Raw genomic sequence first — 20,504 nt, 5'->3', positions numbered from 1 at the left:
TGGCCCACCGGAGCGGCGGTGGGCTCCTCGTCCCGTTTGCAGGGAACTGCTGGCCAGGTCAGTGGGCAGCCTTGCTTCCATGTCCGTTATCCGCCAGGTCATGAATGCTGGGCGGCCGGTTGCCCTTCCACCGGCAGCCTCACGGCCTCGCGCACTGGACGCTGGTTCCCGGCCCCGGTGTGATGGCGTGTCCCTCGCGACAGGCGTGCGGTGCTCAGGGAATCCTGGCGGAGTGCAGACGTGAGGACGGACGTGATGTCACTTGGCAGGCGTGAATTCCACTAATGACTCTGGCCCTTTGAATCTTCAGCTGCCCCACCCCCCAGCACAACCCCGCTATTTTCTATGGACAAGAACACACTTTGGTTCTTTTTTAAAATAAAAAGTGTAACTATTTTTTTAAATTTATTTTCCAATTCCACTTGACGTACGATATCATAGTAGTTCCAGTGTCCGAATGGTGATTAGATTTTCACATCCCTTATGACATGGCCACCCAAGAGGGCTAGTCCCCACCTGACAGAATACATAGTTATTACAGCACTAGGGGCCTGGTGCACGAAATTCCCGCACTCGGAGGGGAGTGAGGGGGGTCCCTCAGCCCTGCCTGTGCCCTCTCGCAGTCCGGAAGCCCTCAGAGGATGTCTGACTGCCACGGAGGCAGGAGAGGTCCCCGCCACCACTGCTGTGCTCGCCAGCCATGAGTGGCTGAGCCGTGCTCCCTCTGTGGGAGCGCACTGACCGCCTGGGGCAGCTCCTGCATTGAGCGTCTGCCCCCTGGTGGTCAGTGTGCGTCATAGCGACCGGTCATTCCGCCATGCGGTTAATTTGCATATTAGCCTTTTACTCTATAGGATTATTGGCTGTGTTCCCCAAGTTGTACTTTGCACCCCTGTGACTGTTTTTATAACCGGTCACTTGTACTTCTTAACTCCCTTACCTTTTTTCACCCGTCCCCGACCCCATCCAGTCTGGCGACCATCAATTCCCTGTGTCCTGTGAGTTTGTTTCTGTTTTATGTGTTTGTTTTGTGAGATTCCACATAGAAGTGGAATCCTCTAGTATTTGTTTTGCTCTGTCTGACGTATTTCACTGAGCATCACACCCTCTGGGTCCATCCATGCTGTCACCCGTGACAGGGGTTCAGTGCGCCATTACAGACAAGGCCAGGGTGGGAAGCATCCGGGGTCCAGCGATGGACGAGTGGGTAAAGATGCGGTCCGTGTGTGAGGGGAATGTCACCAGCCACGCCCTGTCCCTGCCCCCGCAGGAGGCTCTGCGGCTCCCCCTTCTCGCTGTCCGAGGAGGAGCTGCTCAGGATGCGGCAGGACGTGCACGGCTGCTTCGCTCAGATGGACAGGAGCCTGGCCCTGCCCCGCATCCGGGCCCGCGTCCTGCTGCAGCGGCTGCACACGGCCTGGCGGGAGGCGGAGTTCTTGAAGCTGGACCAGGCCCTGGCTGCCCCCGAGCTGCAGGTAGGATGGACATCTTCGTGGATTGCTTTCTTTTTTTTAACCCTCACTGGAGGAAATGTTTATTGATTTTTTTTTAGAGAGGGGAAAAGAGAGAGGGGGGAAGAGAAGCATCGATGGGTTGCCTCCTGTACGCTCCCCGGCCGGGAATCAAACCTGTACCCTAGGCATGTGCACTGACCAGAAATCGAACCCACCTTTTCGGTGCACGAGCTGATGCGCCAGCCGAGCCAGCTGGCCAGTGGCCTCTTGATGACAGAGGTGGGGCATCTCCTGCTGATGCCGCGGGTCCCGGCCCCCATGCCCTGGCCTCATCTCACCTCACTGGTCCCCATCCTCCTCTCCAGCCGTGTTGGCATCGGCTCTTCCCAGAACCGCCAAGCTTGTCCTGACCTTAGGGTCTGCAGTGGACATGCAGGTGCCCAGCCCAGATCCCCCGGCCTGGCTTTTTGCACTGCCCACCAGTGGCCATGACCCTGGAACCTAGAAAGTGCCTGTCGCATGGCAGGTGTGCAGTAAATTTTGTATTTTGTTTATTTATAAACTAGTGGCCCGGTGCACGAAATTTGTGTGTGGGGGGGTGTCCCTCAGTCCGGCCTGCACCCTCTCCAATCTGGGACCCCTCAGGGGGTGTCCAACTGCCAATTGGACATCCCTCTCACAATCTGGGACTGCTGGCTCCTAACCGCTCACCTGCCTGCCTGCCTGATCGCCCCTAACCACTCTGCCTGCCGGCCTGCTCACCCCCAACTGCCCCCCCCCCCGGCCAGCCTGCTTGCCCCTAACTGCCCCCTCCCCCGCTGGCCTGATCACCCCCAACTGTCACCCTGCCGGCCTGCTCGCCCCCAACTGCCCCCCACACTGGCCTCATTGCCCCCAACTGACCCCCCCCGCCAGCCTGCTCACCCCCAACTGCCCCCCACTGCCGGCCTGCTCGCCCCCAACTGTCCTCCCCTCCTGACCTGATCGCCCCTAACCGCCTCTGCCTCAGCCCCACCACCATGGCTTTGTCCAGAAGGATATCTGGAAGGTCTCCCGGTCTAATTAGCATATTACCCTTTTATTAGTATAGATGAGTTCCTAAGGACCTCGCCGTCTTTAAGTCAGACTTCCCCCATTTCTTCAAGTCTTCCCGTGGCTCTCTGCCACCATCTCAGACACGTGCTGGTAAACCGACTCTCGGCGGAGGTTCAGGGACGTGTGGGGGAGGGCAGTCCTGATTTGTGGCATTTGCCCATTTCCCTGGTGTAAATACTTCTAAGGCCAATTTCAGTCTGCCGGCTGGACGTCACTGTGCGGGGGGCTGAGGAGGTGCACATATGGCCGCTCCCTCACTCCTCCACCCCCACGCCCTTCCCCTGTCCCTCCCAGCCTTCTCCCCTCCCAGCCCCAATCCATGCTCTGAGCTTCAGGGTCTTGCCTACCAGCCTGGCTCTGTTCCTAAGAGGCCTTGACCCACAATTATTAATTTTTTGTATTATCCCCGTTAGGTCAGGAAGTGGAAACGATGGCTACCTCACAGAATCAGCTGAGCCCAGCCTGAGCGTTTAGAGTTGACCTAGATCTCAGGGCTCACAGGGTGCGGCTTTAGGCCCCCGAGTCTGGCCTCGATCTCCTCCTCGGTCAAATGGGGGTGTTTGGAACTCAGTGACTTACTGGGTCTGTGCGTTCTTCCTCTACGTGGATGGGGACGGGCACCATCCCGTTGCCAGCCTAGGAGATTGTTCGGGAGCCCAGGGCCGAGTCTGGTGGGCCGGCCTGGGTCCACGTCCTGAGAAGGAGATCATGGGACCTCCAGGGACGCGGCAGGGAGGAAGAAGGGCTGGTGGGCGAGCGGGGAGGGGAAGGAGACCAGCTGTCACTGGGGAGGACTGTACTGAGCCGCGCAGGTGTGCTGGGCTGGGCTGGGCTGTGTTTTGCTGTGTTCTCATGTCCAGTCCTTGCAGTATGCTGCGTTACATTGCGTTGTGTTGTATCGGGCTGTTACGCTATGCTGCGGTGCCTTAGGGCACGCTGTCCGTGTTACTTTCCGTTTTTAGGTTGTTATATAGTGTTAGGTTCTTGCAGGGATCTAATGAGTCAGATACCCGTTTTACAGGTGTGCAAAGAGGCTCAGGGATGGTCACACCTGCTCCTCTCGTTCATGAGTTGAATCCCAGTTCGCTGAGCACCATGACCTCATCTTGGTCCCCTCCAGCCCCGAGCTTGTCCCGCCCTCAGGGCCTGGCTTTGGGAGACGGGCTGCGTGAATGAATGTGCCCGCGTGCTCTCTCCCCCCTCTCCAGCCACAGTCCAAGGCGAGGAAGCCACGCGCCAAGAGTAAAAGCAAGATCGACCTTCTGAGGAAGTGCCTTGAAGATAAAATCCAGCTCTTTGATGCCCCGGCCCCGGAGGACCTGCTGGAAAAGGTCGGCGCTTCCCCTCGCCTGTTGCCCGTAGGACTTGGCAGGGCCGGCGGCTGTCTGTCTGCAGGGCCCACGGAGCCCTCGGCCGCACCTGTCCGTCGCCACCAAACACCGAGATGCTAAACTGTCGCCGGTGGACCCGCCCTTCCCCCCCCGCACGCCTTTGCGCCTGCTCCTTCTGTCCGGAACCTTCTTCCTCCGCTTGTGCGCCCGGAGGTCTCCGGTCACTCTCAGCCTCCCCGCTGCCCGGTCCCCGCTGCCTGAGGCTGCCGCCACCTTGGTGCCTGGCCCTGAGCCTGGCGAGGTGTCCGCACGGGGTGCTCCCCTTCCGTCTGCTCTTTATCCCGCACACCCTCCTCGGCGCACCCGCAGGAGCCTGGCCTCCGCCTCCAGCGCCTTTCCCATCGCTGCCTGGCCAGGCTTCCCGTCCCTGTAGAAGGCTCGCAGGACAGCATGGTGCTTACCGTCCGCATTCTTGCCTCCCCCTGGGCTCCCGCCCCACCTTCCTGTACCTGGACAGAGGACTCAGTCCTCCGCTGGCCTCGGGTGGCCTCTGTCCTCAGGGGGCCCCTCTTTCAAGAAGCCTTATCGGAACACCCGGTTCTTCCCACGTGCTCCCCCACCCTCAGCTCCCTTTCTTGTCTGTGGTAACACGCATGGTGCATTTCACTCATTCCACGCGTGTCCGAGGAGGCAGCCATGTCCCAGGCTCTGTGCGGATGAGCTCAGCCCTTGCTCTCACAGGGCACATGTTCTAGTTGGGGAGGCGGGCGAGAAGCCCTTAAAATGGTAGGCGGCCATCAGCGCCTTCATGGACGGGGGCGTTTGGGGGCGTGCTCCCCTTCCACCTCCTCCTGCAGGGGGGGCATTTTGGGGTGTGCTCTCTGGGCCACTGTGGACCTACGCGCTGTCGCGGTTCTAGATCCATGCACTTGGCTTGTTCACAGTGTCAGAGGGCGGCTGCTGTGCGCCTCGGCATCTTGGAGTTCACATCCTGCCTCTGGTCAGAGGTGCCATCCGCCTGACCGATCTGAGCCCCTCCCTGAACGAATGGTTGTGTGATTGATTTGGGGAGGAGAGACAGACAGACGGGCGGATAGACCAGTGTGCGCTTCCCGCCTGCCCACTTTTCAGAGTTGGTGGAGAGAGGTATCAGCTTTAATGGCGCTGTCCTGAGAGGCAGTGCAGACACCACACGGGTTATGTGGCTCATTTTAGCTTTCCAGCCACTGGAAATGCGTCCTCCGTCTGCCGAAGTCTGTCTGCATGCCTCCCCCCCCCCCCCCCCCCCCGTCCCCCTGCTTTTCACGTAGGCCGGAAACGTGAGGGTTTCTCACGCGTCGCAGGGTTATCTCCTCGCGTCTTGCTGAGCGTCGCATTGCACAGCCCGAGTGGTCCTACAGGGTTCGGCCAGCCCTCCTTGGGGAGCCCCGAGGCTCTTCCCGGTGCCTTCATACTTGCAACGACCTGGGGAAGTCTGCACGTATCCCACAGCCTCCTGCAGCGAGGCGCGCAGAGCAGCTTTTGCTGCGTCCCCTTCACAGCCGAGAACACGGAGGCCCAGAGGCCCGGCCACGCTCACGCAGCTGGCGGCCGGAGGGGCCCGCAGGCAGGTCCTGTGTTCAGTTAGCGGCTCTGCTGGACGGGCCCGGAAACGAAGGGGCTCTTTCAGTGGATCTGCGCTGTAGTCTCCTGCTGTTGGTGCACAAGGCATCACATGTACATTTCTCCTAAGTGTTCCTGAACAGCATCCTAATATATAAAAACCCTGGGTCCGTCATATCTGCAACAACCGGAGACTCGACCTAACACCCACAGCAGGCTCTGGTGGGTGGGGATTTGTGGCAGTGGAGACAGGGACAGGGGAGGGAGCGCCGGCACTCACACTCACAACCGTACACACGCACAGACACACACAACACCCACCAGCTCACAGCTTTTTCTCCCTTTCTTTCCCTCTCTCCCAGCTCACTCTCGGAGCCTCTCTCAGAATGAGGAAAAAAAAAAACTGACTGGGTCTGAAGAGGCCTGGATGGAAGGGAGGGCCGGCAGAGGGTGAAGCAGCCCCCACTGGACTGGCCCCCTCCCAGCCGGGAAAGAGGAAGAGGGCGGCAGGGAGGCCTGGAGGACTGCTGAGAAAAAAAAAGACAGAGACTGGGCGAGATCAGGCCAGCAGGGGGGGGCAATTGGGGGCAACCAGGCTGGCAGGGGAGGGCAGTTGGGGGCAAGATCAGGCTGGCAGGGGAGGGCAGTTAGGGGTGATCAGGCAGGCAGAGGCAGTTGGGGGCGAGATCAGGCCAGCAGGGGAGAGCAGTTGGGGGCGAGATTAGGTCGGCAGAGGAGAGCAGTTAGGGGCAATCAGGCAGGTGAGCGGTTAGGAACCAGCGGGACAAGATTGTGAGAGGGATATCCGACTGCTGGTTTAGGCCTGAGGATTGGGCCTAAACCGGCAGTCGGACATCCCCCAAGGGGTCCCCAATTGGAGAGGGTGCAGGCTGGGCTGAGGGAACGCCCCCACCCCACCCCCTGTGCACAGATTTTGTGCACCAGGCAACTAGTCCTATATAATAAGAGAGGAATGTGCTAATTATCTGTTATGCCTTGAGGCGTCATGACCAACAGCATGACGACCGGATCACGGATCTGCAGGAGGGTGAGGCAGTGAACTACAAGTGGGCAGCGAAAAGCTACAGGAGCGGGCAGGGCAGCAAGCTATGGGGCTGGGGAGGGATAGGGGGAGCTACAGGAGGGCGGGGCAGCAGGCGGAGAGCTACAGGAGGGTGGCAGAAAGGTACTGACGCACGGATTCGTGCACCGGGCCTCTAGTTTAAATGTCAGTGAACGTGACGTGCCCGCATCCCCACTCACCCGCTCTTCCCGGGCGATTTTCATGGCGTTGCCCTGCGCCTAGATTGCATATCTGTCACGCATCCGAGCTCTCGTTCATTGTTCAGCCCCCGCGTGCCGGTCCCACCATGAGCCAGGCCTGTGCGGCTCGTTAACGGTCCTTCATTCAGCGCCACAGCGCTGCCAGCACCGCCGTCCTGCTGTGAGGCCTCCGCTGCCCGGCGATCCTGTGGAGGTGGCTGCCGCCCCTGCGTCAGGAACAGCGCGTCCACGCCGTCATTTCGGGAGTGACTGGACTTTAAGCGTGAGGATCATGAGCTCGTTTTCGGACGACCTCACGAGAGGGAAAAGCGTGGACTAGCAGGCTTCTAGGAAGAGGGGGACTCCATCCATCCATCCCACGGGTCTCTCCCTGTCTCCTGCCCCCGCTTTATCCCGAGGCAGCCTCTGTCGAGGCGGTCTCTGATGGATGCGGCATTGTTGGAGGGACATCTCCGGCTTCCCTCTGCCCGCCAACAAAATCCAGACTCCTGGGCGTGGAGTTCAAGGCCTCGCCACCCGTCTCAGCTTCCCTTTCTAACCCCGCGTTCAGCCCACTGTAGAGTCCCTAGGCATGGCTGGCGATCAGGGCCTATCGGGGCTTTCCCTCCCCCTGGCAGCCAGCAGCTGGCCCTGCCCCTGCTGTCGGCTGGGTTTCGCGGCAGTAACGCTTTCTCATTGTCCACTTGAAAATTTACTCTTCACGCTTCTTTTTTTTTTTTTTTTAAATATATTTTATTGATTTTTTACAGAGAGAAAGGGAGAGGGAGAGAGAGTTAGAAACATCGATTCAGCTGCCTCCTGCACACTCCCTACTGGGGATGTGCCTGCAACCAAGGTACATGCCCTTGAGCGGAATCGAACCTGGGACCCTTGAGCCTGCAGGCCGACGCTCTACCCACTGAGTCAAACCCATTAGGGCTCTTCACGCTTCCTGTGCTCGTGCGTACATGCTTTCCAGGAGCCAAGTAATCCTGCGGGGTTTGTGCCTTCAAAAGCAGAGACTCCTGCAGCCACAGACACACCCATTTTTAAATGCCCCGAGGTAACGACCCTTCAGCTTTTAGTTTGGCCTTTTCACGTTGACCTCCATGTCTCTAAATAATACACTCGTCTTGCTGTTTCTCCATTACTTGACTTTGGCATAATCTGTTTACTTTCTTTATGGAGACTAGAGGCCCGGTGCACGAAATTCTTGCCCGGGGTGGGGGTGTCCCTCAGCCTGGCCTGCGTCCTCTCACAATACGGGACCCCTCGGGTAGAGTCCCTAGGCATGGCTGGCGATGGGGGCCTATCGGGGCTTTCCCTCCCCCTGGCGGCCAGCAGCTGGCCCCACCACTGCTTGCTATGTGTGTGACGCTGCCTTTTCTTCCCCCGCCACCGGTCGCCTCCCTCTGCAGGCGACAGGTGTGGGGTGCGATTGACAGGTGTGGGGTGCGATCGCTAGGCTGGCCTGGGCCTCCCTCTGAGGGGCGATCGCTGGCCGGCCCTGCACACCCACCACAGTGTGCTGGCAGGTGGCCTGGGCCTCCCTCTGTGGTGCAATTGATCGTGGGGCGGCTGCCAGATTGATCACCAGGCAGAAGGAGGCCCCGCCCACCCACCACAGTGCCGCCAGCCGGGTGGCCTGGGCCTCCCTCTTTGGGGCAATTATGGGGTGATGGCGGGGCCCCCTGACCAATTGCATCGCACCCGCCTTGGCTGGCCTGGTGCCAGTGCTTGTCATAGTGTGGTCGTCTGAAGGTCGTTCGGAAGGTCATCCGGACGGTCGTTCATCATAGATAAGGTTTCACTCTCTTCTTTCAACCTGCAAACACTAGAGCCCTTCCTGACCCCCACCTCCCAATACGATTAGATCCGGAGTTGCGATTTCTGTGGTGATGGTGATTGAAATGTCATTCACACCTGAGCCGAGTAAAAACCGAGACTCGTTGTTTCCCTGTGCAGCCCTTCGTTCTCCCTGGGGTTATCACTATCCTCTGGTTTCTTCCCGGTGACCTTTCTGTAGGTGTCACTCCCTCCATCCACTTCCTGACAGTTGACCAGATATCCTGCCTGGGCCGACACACAGGCCGTGCGCTCTGGGGCACGTGGTCCGGAGGACGTCGCCTGTGCCTGCTGCTCCCCCACCCGCACGGTGCCCACGGGAGCCTGTGCACAGCCCTGGGCGTCACGCCGGGATCCCCCCCCCCCCCCCCCCCGCTCCTTCCCGGTGTCTCTTACCTGAATGACGCACGCCCTCTGGGAGCCTCCTGGGAAGGCACCGGGAGACGGAACGGTTCGCCGTTTGCAAGGCTGAAATGCTTTCACCGGCTCCCCTACAGGGCAGATAGTTTGGCCGATCTTGGGGTTCTGGGAACGTTTCCTAAATAATGTTTTTCCTTTTTCTTTTTCCACTGTGTTCCTGCCCTTTGTTCTTCTGCTTTGCTTTCTGAGGACTGTCCCCAGGGAAGCTGGTACGGAAGCCGTCGGGCCGCCCCAGTGCGGATCGGGGTCATGGGCAGCGCGGGTTGGAAATGCAGTTTGATGGCTGGGGCAGCTGGGGTATTGCAGGGAGCCGGTCGAGTGCCGGGTACGAATGCAGTCCGTCCCTCCCCGGAGCTCTTTCAGACCCGGATGAGCCCTCCAGAAGCGCCTTCTCCCGGCCTGGGGTTGGCTAATTAAGCTTCCACAGGAGAAGAAGTGTGAATTTTTTATGCAAATTCACATTTTAGGTGTGCATTTGCATAAATAAACTTGAGAGGTAGCCTACAGAGTCACTCCAGCTGCCCTGCATCTCCACGGGGGACTGGGACGAGGCCTTACAGGAGCCGTGGGCTGCCATGACCCCGGCGGGGTGGGGGGCGGAGGGGGGAGATGAGCTACTTAGCTGAGGGAGTGGGTGGAGGGCATGGGTTCACTCATCTAGAATTTACTGAGCCCCTTGGCTGCCGGGTCCTCCAGGGGGGCTCATGTCCTGGTGGGGTGAACGGTGTGGTGAGGGCCCCCCTGGGCGGAGAGCATGGAACGTGGGGTCACAAAGAAGAGAACAAACATGTGCACAGTGAGCACGCCTCCTGGGTGAGGGTGGGGGCAGTTCAGTCATCGTGAGGGCTTGCACAGGAGCCAGCGTGTGAAGTGTGGGGCCGTGAGCGGTCGGCGAGGGTGGCAGTCACAGGTGTGGGTGCAGGTGGCAGAACCGACCCCACCCACCCAGGTGACCTTGCCTGGGGTCGGGGAGCCTGAACCGCGTCCTCTACCAGGGGGAGCCTTGAAGGATGTCACACCCCATGGCAACGAGGTTTGATTCATCTTCAAGAGTGGTCAACGAGGAATGAGCAGCCAGACCCCAAAGCCCCGTGGGGTGTCATCAGAGGCCCCTGGGGTCTGAAACGGCAGACTCCAGGCCTGCGTCCTTGTGAACATGGGAGACCTTGCGTAGAGTCCCGAATAAAGATGGGACTCTAACGGCCGCTGTGCTAAGCGGCTGCTCTGACTGCTCCTCCCTCCGCTGACCGCTCTGGCTTCTGGCTCTGCCCTCCCAGGTCCGCGCAGAGCTGCTGCGGGAGCGGGTGCAGCAGCTGGAGGCGCAGGAGGGCCGCTTCGCCGAGTCCCTGGTCGCCCTGCAGTTCCAGAAGGCAGCCCGGGCGGCCCGGACGCTGTGGGCCTACACCGCCCTCCTGAGCGTCCAGGACCTGCTCCTGGAGGAGCTGAGCCAGTCGGAGACGCTGACCAAGGCGGCCTGCGCCCAGATCCTGGACTCCCACAGCCCCGTGAGTGCGGCCTGGCGGGGACGGGGCTGCGCGCCACCCCTCGGCTCACCCGGGTTCTCCACCCCCCAGGGGGCGGGCTGCCCTGTCCACCCGCAGGGTCTGGGCCGTGGGGAGGGGTCAGTGAGGCAGCTTACCGCGAGCACAGGGTGCCGTGCGGCTTCGCGCCGTTCAGCGTCCGTCCGGGAGGATAAAAGGCGTGAAATGAGACGCTTTGGCAGAAATGACTCCTAGGAAAACAGTACTGAGTGCTCCTCGTCTGACAAGAGACGTAGGCGGGTTTTGTGGAGCTGGAGCATGTGCAGAGGGGTCACCGAGTCTGGGCACGGGCAGGGACGGGCACGTGAAGGAGGCGGGACTGGCGCAGCGGGCCATGCGGCCCCAAAGAGACTGCACCCCGTGTCTGCACTGCGGCTCACACTGCTGGCGGCCCCCTCCCCAGCTGTGGCCCTGTCTTCCTCTCCCCTCGGGCCTTCTGCCCACTTGCTGCTCCTCACCCCATGTGTCCACTCAGTCTGAATTCTCTCTCTCTCCACCCCCTCCCTCCCTCTCGCTCCTCCTACCTCTCTCTCTCTCTCTCCCCCTCCCTCTCTCTCCCTCTACCTATCTCTCCCTCTCTCCCTCCCTCCTTCTCTCCCCCCATCTCTCTCTCCCCCCACCTCTTCTCTCCCTCCCTCTCTCTCTCTTTCCCTCTCTCCCTCCCTCTCTCTCCCCCCACCTCTTCTCTCCCTCCCTCTCTCTCCTCCTACCTCTTCACTCCCTCTCTCTCTCTCTCTCTCTCTCTCTCTCTCTCTCTCGCCCCCTCTCTCCCTCTCTCTCCCCCCCCCTCCTGCCCAGCTTCACAGCTCTGAGGCATCTAGACCTGAACATCTCACTAACGCTCATAGCAGCCCCGTGGTTGCAGCCCTCCGAAGCCCAGGGCCTGGGCTGTGCTAACAGGGGACACGGGCGATTTCCTTGCGCGTTCTGCAGATGCCTGGTGAGGCGCAGGACGGGCGGCCTTTCCCCCGAGGTCACGCGGCTTCCTCTGCTCCGGCCTCCCCTCCACACGGGAGCCAGAGCAATCTTCCCGAAAAATAAAAACCACCGTCGGCTGCCCATCCCCCAGCTCGGTGCTTAAAGCCTCACCTCTGCCCCTCCTCCGTCGGACCCTTAGTTTGAGCCCTCTGACCTTCCGGCTGCTTCTGAGCACCCCACAGGTCGGCCCTGAGGGTCCTCTGCCAGATGCTTCTTCCCTCCTCCAACCCTCCCCCTCATCCCCCCCCCGCCCCCGTGACTCCTGTCTCTAGAGGGCGGGTCGGTGACCGGCCCGGGCGTCCACGGAGGAGCAGCTGTTCGACTCCACGGGTGGCTGCCACAGCAGGAGGGACCACCGTGGTTGGACGTCTCCACGTGCCCGAACCCCTGCTCGGAAATGTTCGAAGGCTCCCGTGGTCCTGAGGGCGAAACCCAAGCACGTGCCACACTGTGACCTCCACTTACCTCCCTGGCCGTCCTGGTTCTGTAGGGGCTTTGAGACACTCTGAGAATTGGACGCAATGGCTCCTCTGCAGAGAGGCAGCCACCGTGTACACGTGTGAGGCCCGAGGGCCACGTCCCCTCCGGAAGCCCATCCAAGGCCTCTCCGGGTTGACCTCCCCGCCCCCCCCCCACCCCAGAGGCTGGCCAGCTGGTGGACAATGGGCTCGGTCTACCTGCAGCTGCGAGGCTGGGACCCTCCTGCCCGCACCCCTTTGCCCACCGCAGCAGGCAGTGACCGTCTCGCGGCCAGAGCCCTGGCCCCAGTGGCGAAGAACGCAGCCCTCTCTGCTGGTCGGTGAGAGGCCGCGTGGCCTGGTGGTGAAGGACACACCCGGAGCCCCCCTGGCCTCAGCTTCTGGCTCTGGCCCTGGGAGATCCGTGGCCTGGCAGATGATGGAGCTCTCTGGGCCTCAGTGACCTCGTCTGTGAAAGAGGAAGTGAGCATGCGCGCGTGGCTGCTGCGCTTGGCACAGCCTCCATCCGTGGTGCCTGCCCCCTGCCGGGCACGGTGCCCTGACTGCAGACGGAGATGCAGGCCCAGCTGACATGCCGGCGGAAGGTCCCCAGCAGTGACTTCAGGCGACAGCAGACAGTGGGGTGTCAGCTCTGGCTGCTTGACAAACGCCATCGACGTGTGGCTCCAAGGGCAGGCCTGTGCTTCTCCCGGTTCCAGAGGCTGGAGGTCGGGATCCGGTGCCGCCATCAGTGACTCATCGAAGCTGCTCACCTCCCACAGGCCCCCCTCCCCATCCCATCCCCTGAGGCTCAGGGCTCACCACGCCGATTCGGTGGGGGCGGACGCACTCGCTCGTGACAGGCACACCCATGGGTGGCGAGTGGGCACTGTGAGGAGGCGTCTGTGTCTCGAGGCACCGAGGGACCCCTTCTCCGGTTCTTCCTAAGCCAGGGCTGGAAGGGAGGCCCAGAATTAGCCAGGCAAACGGGGAAGGCTCTGCAGGTGGGGAGGGCGGGCCGGCAGCGTGTGCAAAGGCCGGAGGTGTGAGATCTGGGGCAGCCTCATCGCACTGTTGGCCAGGGCTGGATGGGGAGGCTGAGCAGGTGGGGTTTTCTCCGGCCCTATCCCTCCTCTTTCCCCCCCGCCCCCCCCCGCCGGCGTTGTGCTCACCACCTGCCCCTCTGTGTGCAGGAGCTCCAGGACCTGGAGAGGAAGCTGGAGGAGGAGCTGGCCCACCAGGAGGCGGCCCAGCGGCAGCGGGCCCTGGCTGAGCGGCAGCAGTGGACGGGGGATGGGGCCGGGCTCCTGACGGAGCCTGAGGACGCGGATTCCGAGAGGCAGGTCTCCGCGGCGCTGCGGCGGGCCCTGGGCCGGAGCCAGGAGCTCCTGGAGTGCCAGCAGCAGAGGTGAGCCCCCCGGGGCATCACTGCGGAGTGGGCTGGGCAAGGGGAGGCAGCCCCTCCTCTTCTGGCCCAGTCTCCGTGGACTTAACACAGTCCCACGTGGGTTGGAAGACGATCCTTTGTTAAATAACCAGCGATCTCATAGGGACGCTTCATAATCCAGCAGCTCACACAGGTGTCCCTTCCCTGCAGCTGGCGGGAGGAGCAGGAGCGCGGTGTCGTGCTCGAAGACCTGCTGGAGAGCATGGAGGCGGACGCCTTCGTGGGCCTGTACGGCCAGGTGAGGGCGCGTGGGCCGGGCTCTGGCTCTGTTTCCCGCCAGCACGCCACTCCCTTTGCTCAGAGCCCACCTCTCGCCGCCTGAGGACTGGGATGAGAGCAGGAACCGTGGGAAGAGTGGGGGGATAGTTAAAGGAGGGGCCACCTCCCCTGGGACAGGACCCAGCTGGTACTGGACACTCCCGACCTCACTCGGCTGGTCCTGCCATCGCCCCTCCAGGCAGGTCCTGCGGAGGCGACACTTGTCCAGGTTCACGCTGAGGAGCGTAAGGACGCTGTCCGAGGACGCGCGGTTCCCATGGGGGGCTGGGGGCTGGCCCGGGCTTTTGGGATGCAGAGCCTGTTCTCCTTACCTTTTATCCTATCTGATAAAAGAGTAATGTGCAAATTGACCATCACTCCAACACACAAGATGGCTGCCCCCATGTGGTCAAAGATGGCTGCCACAAGGTGGCCAGCAGGGGAAGGCAGCTGGGAGGGACCAGGCCTGCAAGGGAGAGCAGTTGGGGGCATCAAGCCTGCAGGGGAGGGCAGTTAGGGGTGACCAGGCCGGCAGAGGAGGGAAGTTGGGGGCAACTGGGCCTCCAGGGAAGGGCAGTTGGGGGGGACCCAGGCCTGCAGGGGAGAGCAGTTGGGGGGGACCCAGGCCTGCAGGGGAGAGCAGTTGGGAGGGACCAGGCCTACAGGGGAGGGCAGTAGGGGGGGACCCAGGCCTGCAGGGGAGAGCAGTTGGGGGGGACCCAGGCCTGCAGGGGAGAGCAGTTGGGGGGGACCCAGGCCTGCAGGGGAGAGCAGTTGGGGGGGGACCCAGGCCTGCAGGGGAGAGCAGTAGGGGGGGACCCAGGCCTGCAGGGGAGAGCAGTTGGGGGGGACCCAGGCCTGCAGGGGAGAGCAGTTGGGAGGGACCAGGCCTACAGGGGAGGGCAGTTAGGGGCAATCAGGCTGGCATGGGAGCAGTTAGGCATCAATCAGGCTGGCACAGGAGCAGTTAGGCATCAATCAGGCTGGCAGGGGAGTGGTTAGGGGGTGATCAGGCTGGCAGGCAGAAGCAGTTAGGGGCAATCAGGAGCCAGCAGTCCTGGATTGTGAGAAGGATGTCCGACTGCATCCTAAACGGGCAGTCGGACATCCCCTGAGGGGTCCCAGATTGGAGAGGGTGCAGGCTGGGCTGAGGGACCGCCCCCCGGTGCATGAATTTCGTGCACTGGGTCTCTAGTTTTGAAATAATATTAGATTCGCGGGAAGTTGCCAAGGTAGCACAGAGGGTTTCCGTGCCCCTCCCGTCGTTCCCTCGGTTTCCCCCGTGGCTGCACCTCACAAACGCAACACAACATCCAGGCCAGGACAAGGACGTGGCCACGCAGTCTGTCGTCCTGTCACGTGGAGTCCTGTAAGCAACACCACGATGAACTGTCCCGCGGCCACGAAGGTCTGCCTGGGCCAGCCCGGGTGGTCACACCCGTCCCTCAGCCCTGGTGGCCGCTCCTCGGTTCTGGAATGTCACCCACGGGAGTCACACAGGCCGGCCCCGCGGGCCTGGCTTTCTTCAGGCAGCGCACGGCCTGAAATCCACCGCTCCCTCACCGCCGGAGCTGTTCCCGCGGTGGCCACAGCGCGTTTCTTCACCTGTCCGCGGTTTCGGGGCATTTCCGTTGTTTCCAGAGCCTGTGCTGGCCCCACCCCGGGTCCGCAAACATGAGTAGGAGAAGGGACATCAGTAACTGTCGCCGCTGTGGGCCAGGGCGTTAGCCGGGGGGTGAGCTGGGAGGCCTCGGAAGGGATGGGCGCAGGCTTTGTCATGGGGAGCCAGGGCTGTGGCCAGCTCTGCGATTTGAGGACAAGTTTCTAAGACTGAGCTACTGAGGGAGGAGGCCTCCTCAGCCTGTGATCCATCAGAACTTGCCTTTCATTGGGTGAGCCCCGAGGCCTGAGCCCCTGCCTTAGCCCCTGGGAGCCCCAAGGCCTGAGCCCCTGCCTTAGCCCGTGGGAGCCGGGGCCTGAGCCCCTGCCTTAGCCCCTGGGAGCCCCGAGGCCTGCCCCTGCCTTAGCCCCTGGGAGCCGGGGCCTTAGCCCCTGCCTTAGCCCCTGGGAGCCGGGGCCTGAGCCCCTGCCTTAGCCCCTGGGAGCCCCGAGGCCTGCCCCTGCCTTAGCCCCTGGGAGCCGGGGCCTTAGCCCCTGCCTTAGCCCCTGGGAGCCGGGGCCTGAGCCCCTGCCTTAGCCCCTGGGAGCCCCGAGGCCTGCCCCTGCCTTAGCCCCTGGGAGCCGGGGCCTGAGCCCCTGCCTTAGCCCCTGGGAGCCGGGGCCTGAGCCCCTGCCTTAGCCCCTGGGAGCCCCGAGGCCTGAGCCCCTGCCTTAGCCCCTGGGAGCCCCGAGGCCTGAGCCCCTGCCTTAGCCCCTGGGAGCCGGGGCCTGAGCCCCTGCCTTAGCCCCTGGGAGCCGGGGCCTGAGCCCCTGCCTTAGCCCCTGGGAGCCGAGGCCTCAGCCCCTGCCTTACCCACTAGGAGCCGAGGCCTCAGCCCCTGCCTTACCCACTAGGAGCTGCGGCCTGAGCCCCTGCCTTAGCCCCTGGGAGCCCCGAGGCCTGAGCCCCTGCCTTAGCCCCTAGGAGCCGAGGCCTCAGCCCCTGCCTTAGCCCGTGGGAGTTGGGGCCTGAGCCCCTGCCTTACCCACTAGGAGCCGAGGCCTGAGCCGCTACCTTAGCCCCTAGGAGCCCCGAGGCCTGAGCCGCTACCTTAACCCCTGGGAGCCGGGGCCTGAGCCCCTGCCTTAGCTCCTGGGAGCTGGGGCCTGAGCCCCTGCCTTAGCCCATGGGAGCCCCGAGGCCTTAGCCCCTGGGAGCCGAGGCCTGAGCCCCTGCCTTAGCCCGTGGGAGCCGAGGCCTGAGCCCCTGCCTTAGCCCGTGGGAGCCCCAAGGCCTGAGCCCCTGCCTTAGCCCGTGGGAGCGGGGCCTGAGCCCCTGCCTTAGCCCGTGGGAGCCCCGAGGCCTGAGCCCCTGCCTTAGCCCCTGGGAGCCCCGAAGCCTGAGCCCCTGCCTTAGCCCGTGGGAGCGGGGCCTGAGCCCCTGCCTTCCCCCCTAGGAGCTGCGGCCTGAGCCCCTGCCTTAGCCCATGGGAACCCTGAGGCCTGAGCTCCTGCCTTACCCACTAGGAGCCGAGGCCTGAGCCCCTGCCTTCCCCCCTAGGAGCTGCGGCCTGAGCCCCTGCCTTAGCCCGTGGGAGCCGAAGCCTGAGCCCCTGCCTTAGCCCCTGGGAGCCCCGAAGCCTGAGCCCCTGCCTTCCCCCCTAGGAGCTGCGGCTGGCCTCGTACCTGTCCAAGCTGACGATGGTGCCCGCGGGCACGCTGCGCCGCCTCCTGAGCGTGGCTCTGCCCGCAGCCCCGCAGCCTGAGCTGCTGGCCTTGCTGGAGTCGCTCAGCCAGAAGCAGCCAGACCCCGGGGCGGAGCATGACGGCGGCGGGGAGCAGGCCGACCTGGGCCGGAGGGGGTGAGTCCGTGGCCGGCACCCCTGGGGAGCAGTGAGCGAGAGTCAGGAGAACAGACGGAGGGCGGGCCCGGGGCCCACGGCACAGCCTTCCCCGGCCGGCACGCCATTGCCCGAAGGGAGCGTCGTCATGGATCGTCATGGATCGTGTTCCATCCTGTGGTCCCACGTGTGTGTTTTGTCCACACTTTCTCCTTCTGTCACCAATTCACTTTTCAGGGAGAATCTTAAGAAAGCAAGTTTTCTGGGCTGTAGATATGCCGGACACACGTTAAAGACAGTAAAATACGCACGTACTAGAAACAGTGTAAAAAATACAACAGGAAAATCATGGTTCTACCGGCTGGAGGAAAGGGCTGGTGGTATTTGGCTGCAGTTCTTCCTCCACATGTTTTTCTGCTGGGTTGTGTGTATTCATGTGTGTGCGCACACGTGTGTTCATACATGTCCGCACACGTGCAAGCGTGTGTGCATACATGTGTCTGCTGTGTGTGCATGTGTATGTGTGTGTAGTAATCCTGTGTGCACAGCCTTGCATCCTGCTTCCCAGACCCTCAGGCAGAAGCTGATGTTCTTATTTCTTTCCAACTCTGGCCGATGTGCACAGTCCCTTTATGTAATCATTATCACACTATTTAGAATATATTTGCTGTTACTTTACCCACAACTTGAAGGCATGCTTTTCACAGCTGCTGAAACACCTTCGTAGGTGGTATTTTTACCGGCTGCCTAATTTCCCCCCGAGGTGCGTGTGCTGTGGGACCCTGTTGCTGGGCTGGTAGTGGGGTCCTTTCCCGTCAGCGGGAGCACGGCTCCTGGGAGCGTCTCTTCTTCCTGAGGACACAAGACGCTCCTTCTTGTCCTCAGGAAGCACCAGGGCTGGTGGCAGGCCTTAGAAAGCAGGCTGCGCGGAGAGCTGAGGAGCAGCGGCCTGGCAAAGGTGCTGTGGGCGCGCCAGAGGAAGGAGAGGTAATGACGGGCACCTGCTGGGGGGGGGGGGAGGGGGCTGCAGGGAGGGGGCAGGGACGAGGGCAGCCTGGGAGCTGGTAGAAGGGGCGGGGACAAGAAGGGGCCATCCTTCCTAGATACCACAGTCTCCTTCTCCTCCAGGAGCTGAGGGTGAGCCTCCAGCTAGCGGGGGGTGTTCGCTTATCCTACGTTAGCACTTGGATTACTGTACGCCTTTAACCAGCGGGCCTTTTTTAATGGGATATCATTAGGAGGAGGGTAATTCCTCCCAGCCTCCCAGGAAGTGGGGACGATGACCCCGGAGCTCAGGGACTCAGATGAAGAGGCCCCGGTCTGCGCTGTAAACAGTGGCCCTGGGACTTGGGACATCTCACTGGCCCCTTTCTCTCCCTAAACTCCCAGGCCAGTGCTTTCTTCTCTACCAAGGGTCTTCCTCCTTTAACTGGTGCCCGCACCCCCGGGGAGCAGAGGGGAGCGGGGCGGAGTGGCTGCAGATGGCTGCAAGCAGTTGAGCAGTGCCTCCAGCGATGCCCACGGGAGAAGATGTGGAGAAAGAGGAGCAGCAACTAGTTCCTGATGGGCTACAGGGGTCCTCAAACTACGGCCCGCGGGCCACATGCGGCCCGCCGAGGACATGTATCCGGCCCGCCGGGTGCCGCTGCCTGTCCTGCTTAGCAGCCGACTCGTCCTGGGCCTGCAGTGCGCATAGGAATTTGTTCATTGTTTTTTTTAAAAAAAACTATAGTCCGGCCCTCCAACGGTCTGAGGGACAGTGAACTGGCCCCCTGTTTAAAAAGTTTGAGGACCCCTGGCTAGCACGTGGTCTCCAGCGTGGGCCCTGGGAACAGTGGGAATCCAAGGGGCGTGTCCTGCCACGCCCCTAATTTCTCAGAGCCCCGCCCAGTGCAGGCGCTGAGACCACGCCCCCTGAGTGTCCCCGGGAAACGCCTTGGAGACGTGGGCAGTAGGCTGCAGAGCAGAACTCAGTCCCTGAGAAATGAGATCCGGATGTTGAGCCCCAGCCAGGAGAAGGAGGTTCCAGCTGTTCCAGCTGTGAAGGGCTCCACCAGAGAATACAAGTTGATCGTGTGGGATCAGGATGGGGGGGCGAAGGCGTCCCGGGCCGCATTCCCAAAGCGCGTCCCCCTCTCCTACTTCAGGCACCTTTTGTAGTGAGCCAGCTTTCGGTGTGGGGGCCACAGGCAGGGGTGTCCTGGGAGGGGGACGGGAGCTCCGAAGCGTAGCTTGTGCCCGTTTCCACGGTGTAAATCCTCCCACCGTGGCTGATTGCAAGCGAACAGCAGGATGGCAACAGGTGACACTCCTGACACTGACCACTGTGAGCCACAGTCTGCAGCCCATCTCGGGGCCATCCGGTGACCAACGAGAAAACCTCTTGGCAGTGGTACTTGGTTGGGGGCCTAGGGGCAGAGAAGGGGGTGCTCCCGGGACACTCACGTCATCTTCCGTTGTGTCTGCAGCATACTGAGGAAGACGTGCCCCCCTCTCAGAGAGCGGCGGGTGTGCTCAGGGAGAGGGGACTGGCCACACCTGTCCCTGGAGTCCAGCGGCGACCTGGTGCCCGTGCCCATCGTCGGGGCAGAAGCCATTGATTTATTAAACACGGGCGAGAAGCTCTTTATATTCAGAAATCCCGCGGAGCCGGAGATCTCGCTGCACGCTCCTCCCAGGAAGAAGAAGAACTTCCTGAATGCCAAGAAGGCCGCCTGGGCCGCGGGCGTGGACTAGCTGGCAGGAAGGCGCCGGAGACTGCAGACGGGACGATGTGCTTTCTCATGCCCGCCTGTGTGGGCATAGGGTGCCATCTGCCAATGTCAGCTGCAGGGGGCAGACACAGACACCCCAACAGAACCCCTCCCCGACTTTCAGGGGCCCAGTTTGCTCTGTTCTCATGAATTTCAAGGGGGCCCGCTCTCTTTGGAGGGACGTGATGAGGGGACCAGCCGTGAGCACTCAGTCCCCGCGCCCCGAGGGCCTGCGGTGACCCGCCCCCATGCACGTCCCCCAGCGTCCGGCTGCGGTAAGGGCTGGGTGTGGAAGGCAAGGCTCTCTCTTCTTACATATTCTGTTTGTCAAGGGAATTTTCAAGAATAAATGTATTTTACACAAAGTTGTTCTCAGAGGAACTCCTTTTCTCTGTAGGTGGGAATACCCACTTCTCACTGCATCTGCGTTTCAGTCACACGATCTGTCCCGCAGAGATTTGCCCTCTCTCGTTCCAGTGGCCAGGAAATGTCTCCAAATCAGAGTTACTTTTCCCTCTTTATTAAAAAATATATTTTTATTGATTTCAGAGAGGAAGGGGGAGGGAGAGAGAGATAGAAACCTCAATGATGAGAGAGAATCATGGACCGGCTGCCTCCT

The 20,504-nt window shown here is 61.8% G+C and overlaps 1 protein-coding gene across 1 annotated transcript in view; it reads left to right on the top strand.

The window, feature by feature from the left end:
• Positions 1–20,248, top strand: part of EVC2 (EvC ciliary complex subunit 2) — a 71,503-nt gene extending 51,255 nt beyond the window's left edge. Inside the window, exons 15-20 of the mRNA XM_080687438.1 lie at positions 10,288–10,515; positions 13,181–13,395; positions 13,585–13,672; positions 16,957–17,153; positions 18,018–18,119; positions 19,601–20,248. Of these exons, the coding sequence (XP_080543564.1) occupies positions 10,288–10,515; positions 13,181–13,395; positions 13,585–13,672; positions 16,957–17,153; positions 18,018–18,119; positions 19,601–19,868 (1,098 nt within the window). The 3' untranslated portion in view covers positions 19,869–20,248. The remainder of the gene's footprint in view (positions 1–10,287; positions 10,516–13,180; positions 13,396–13,584; positions 13,673–16,956; positions 17,154–18,017; positions 18,120–19,600) is intronic.
• The last annotated feature ends 256 nt before the right edge of the window (positions 20,249–20,504 follow it).

Source organism: Plecotus auritus (genome assembly GCF_963455305.1).
Source record: "Plecotus auritus genome assembly, chromosome: 1".
In the NCBI taxonomy this organism is placed as follows: Eukaryota; Metazoa; Chordata; class Mammalia; order Chiroptera; family Vespertilionidae; genus Plecotus; species Plecotus auritus.
The sequence above is the reverse complement of the archived record's forward strand: the minus strand, read 5'-3'. Positions and strand labels throughout refer to the sequence as shown.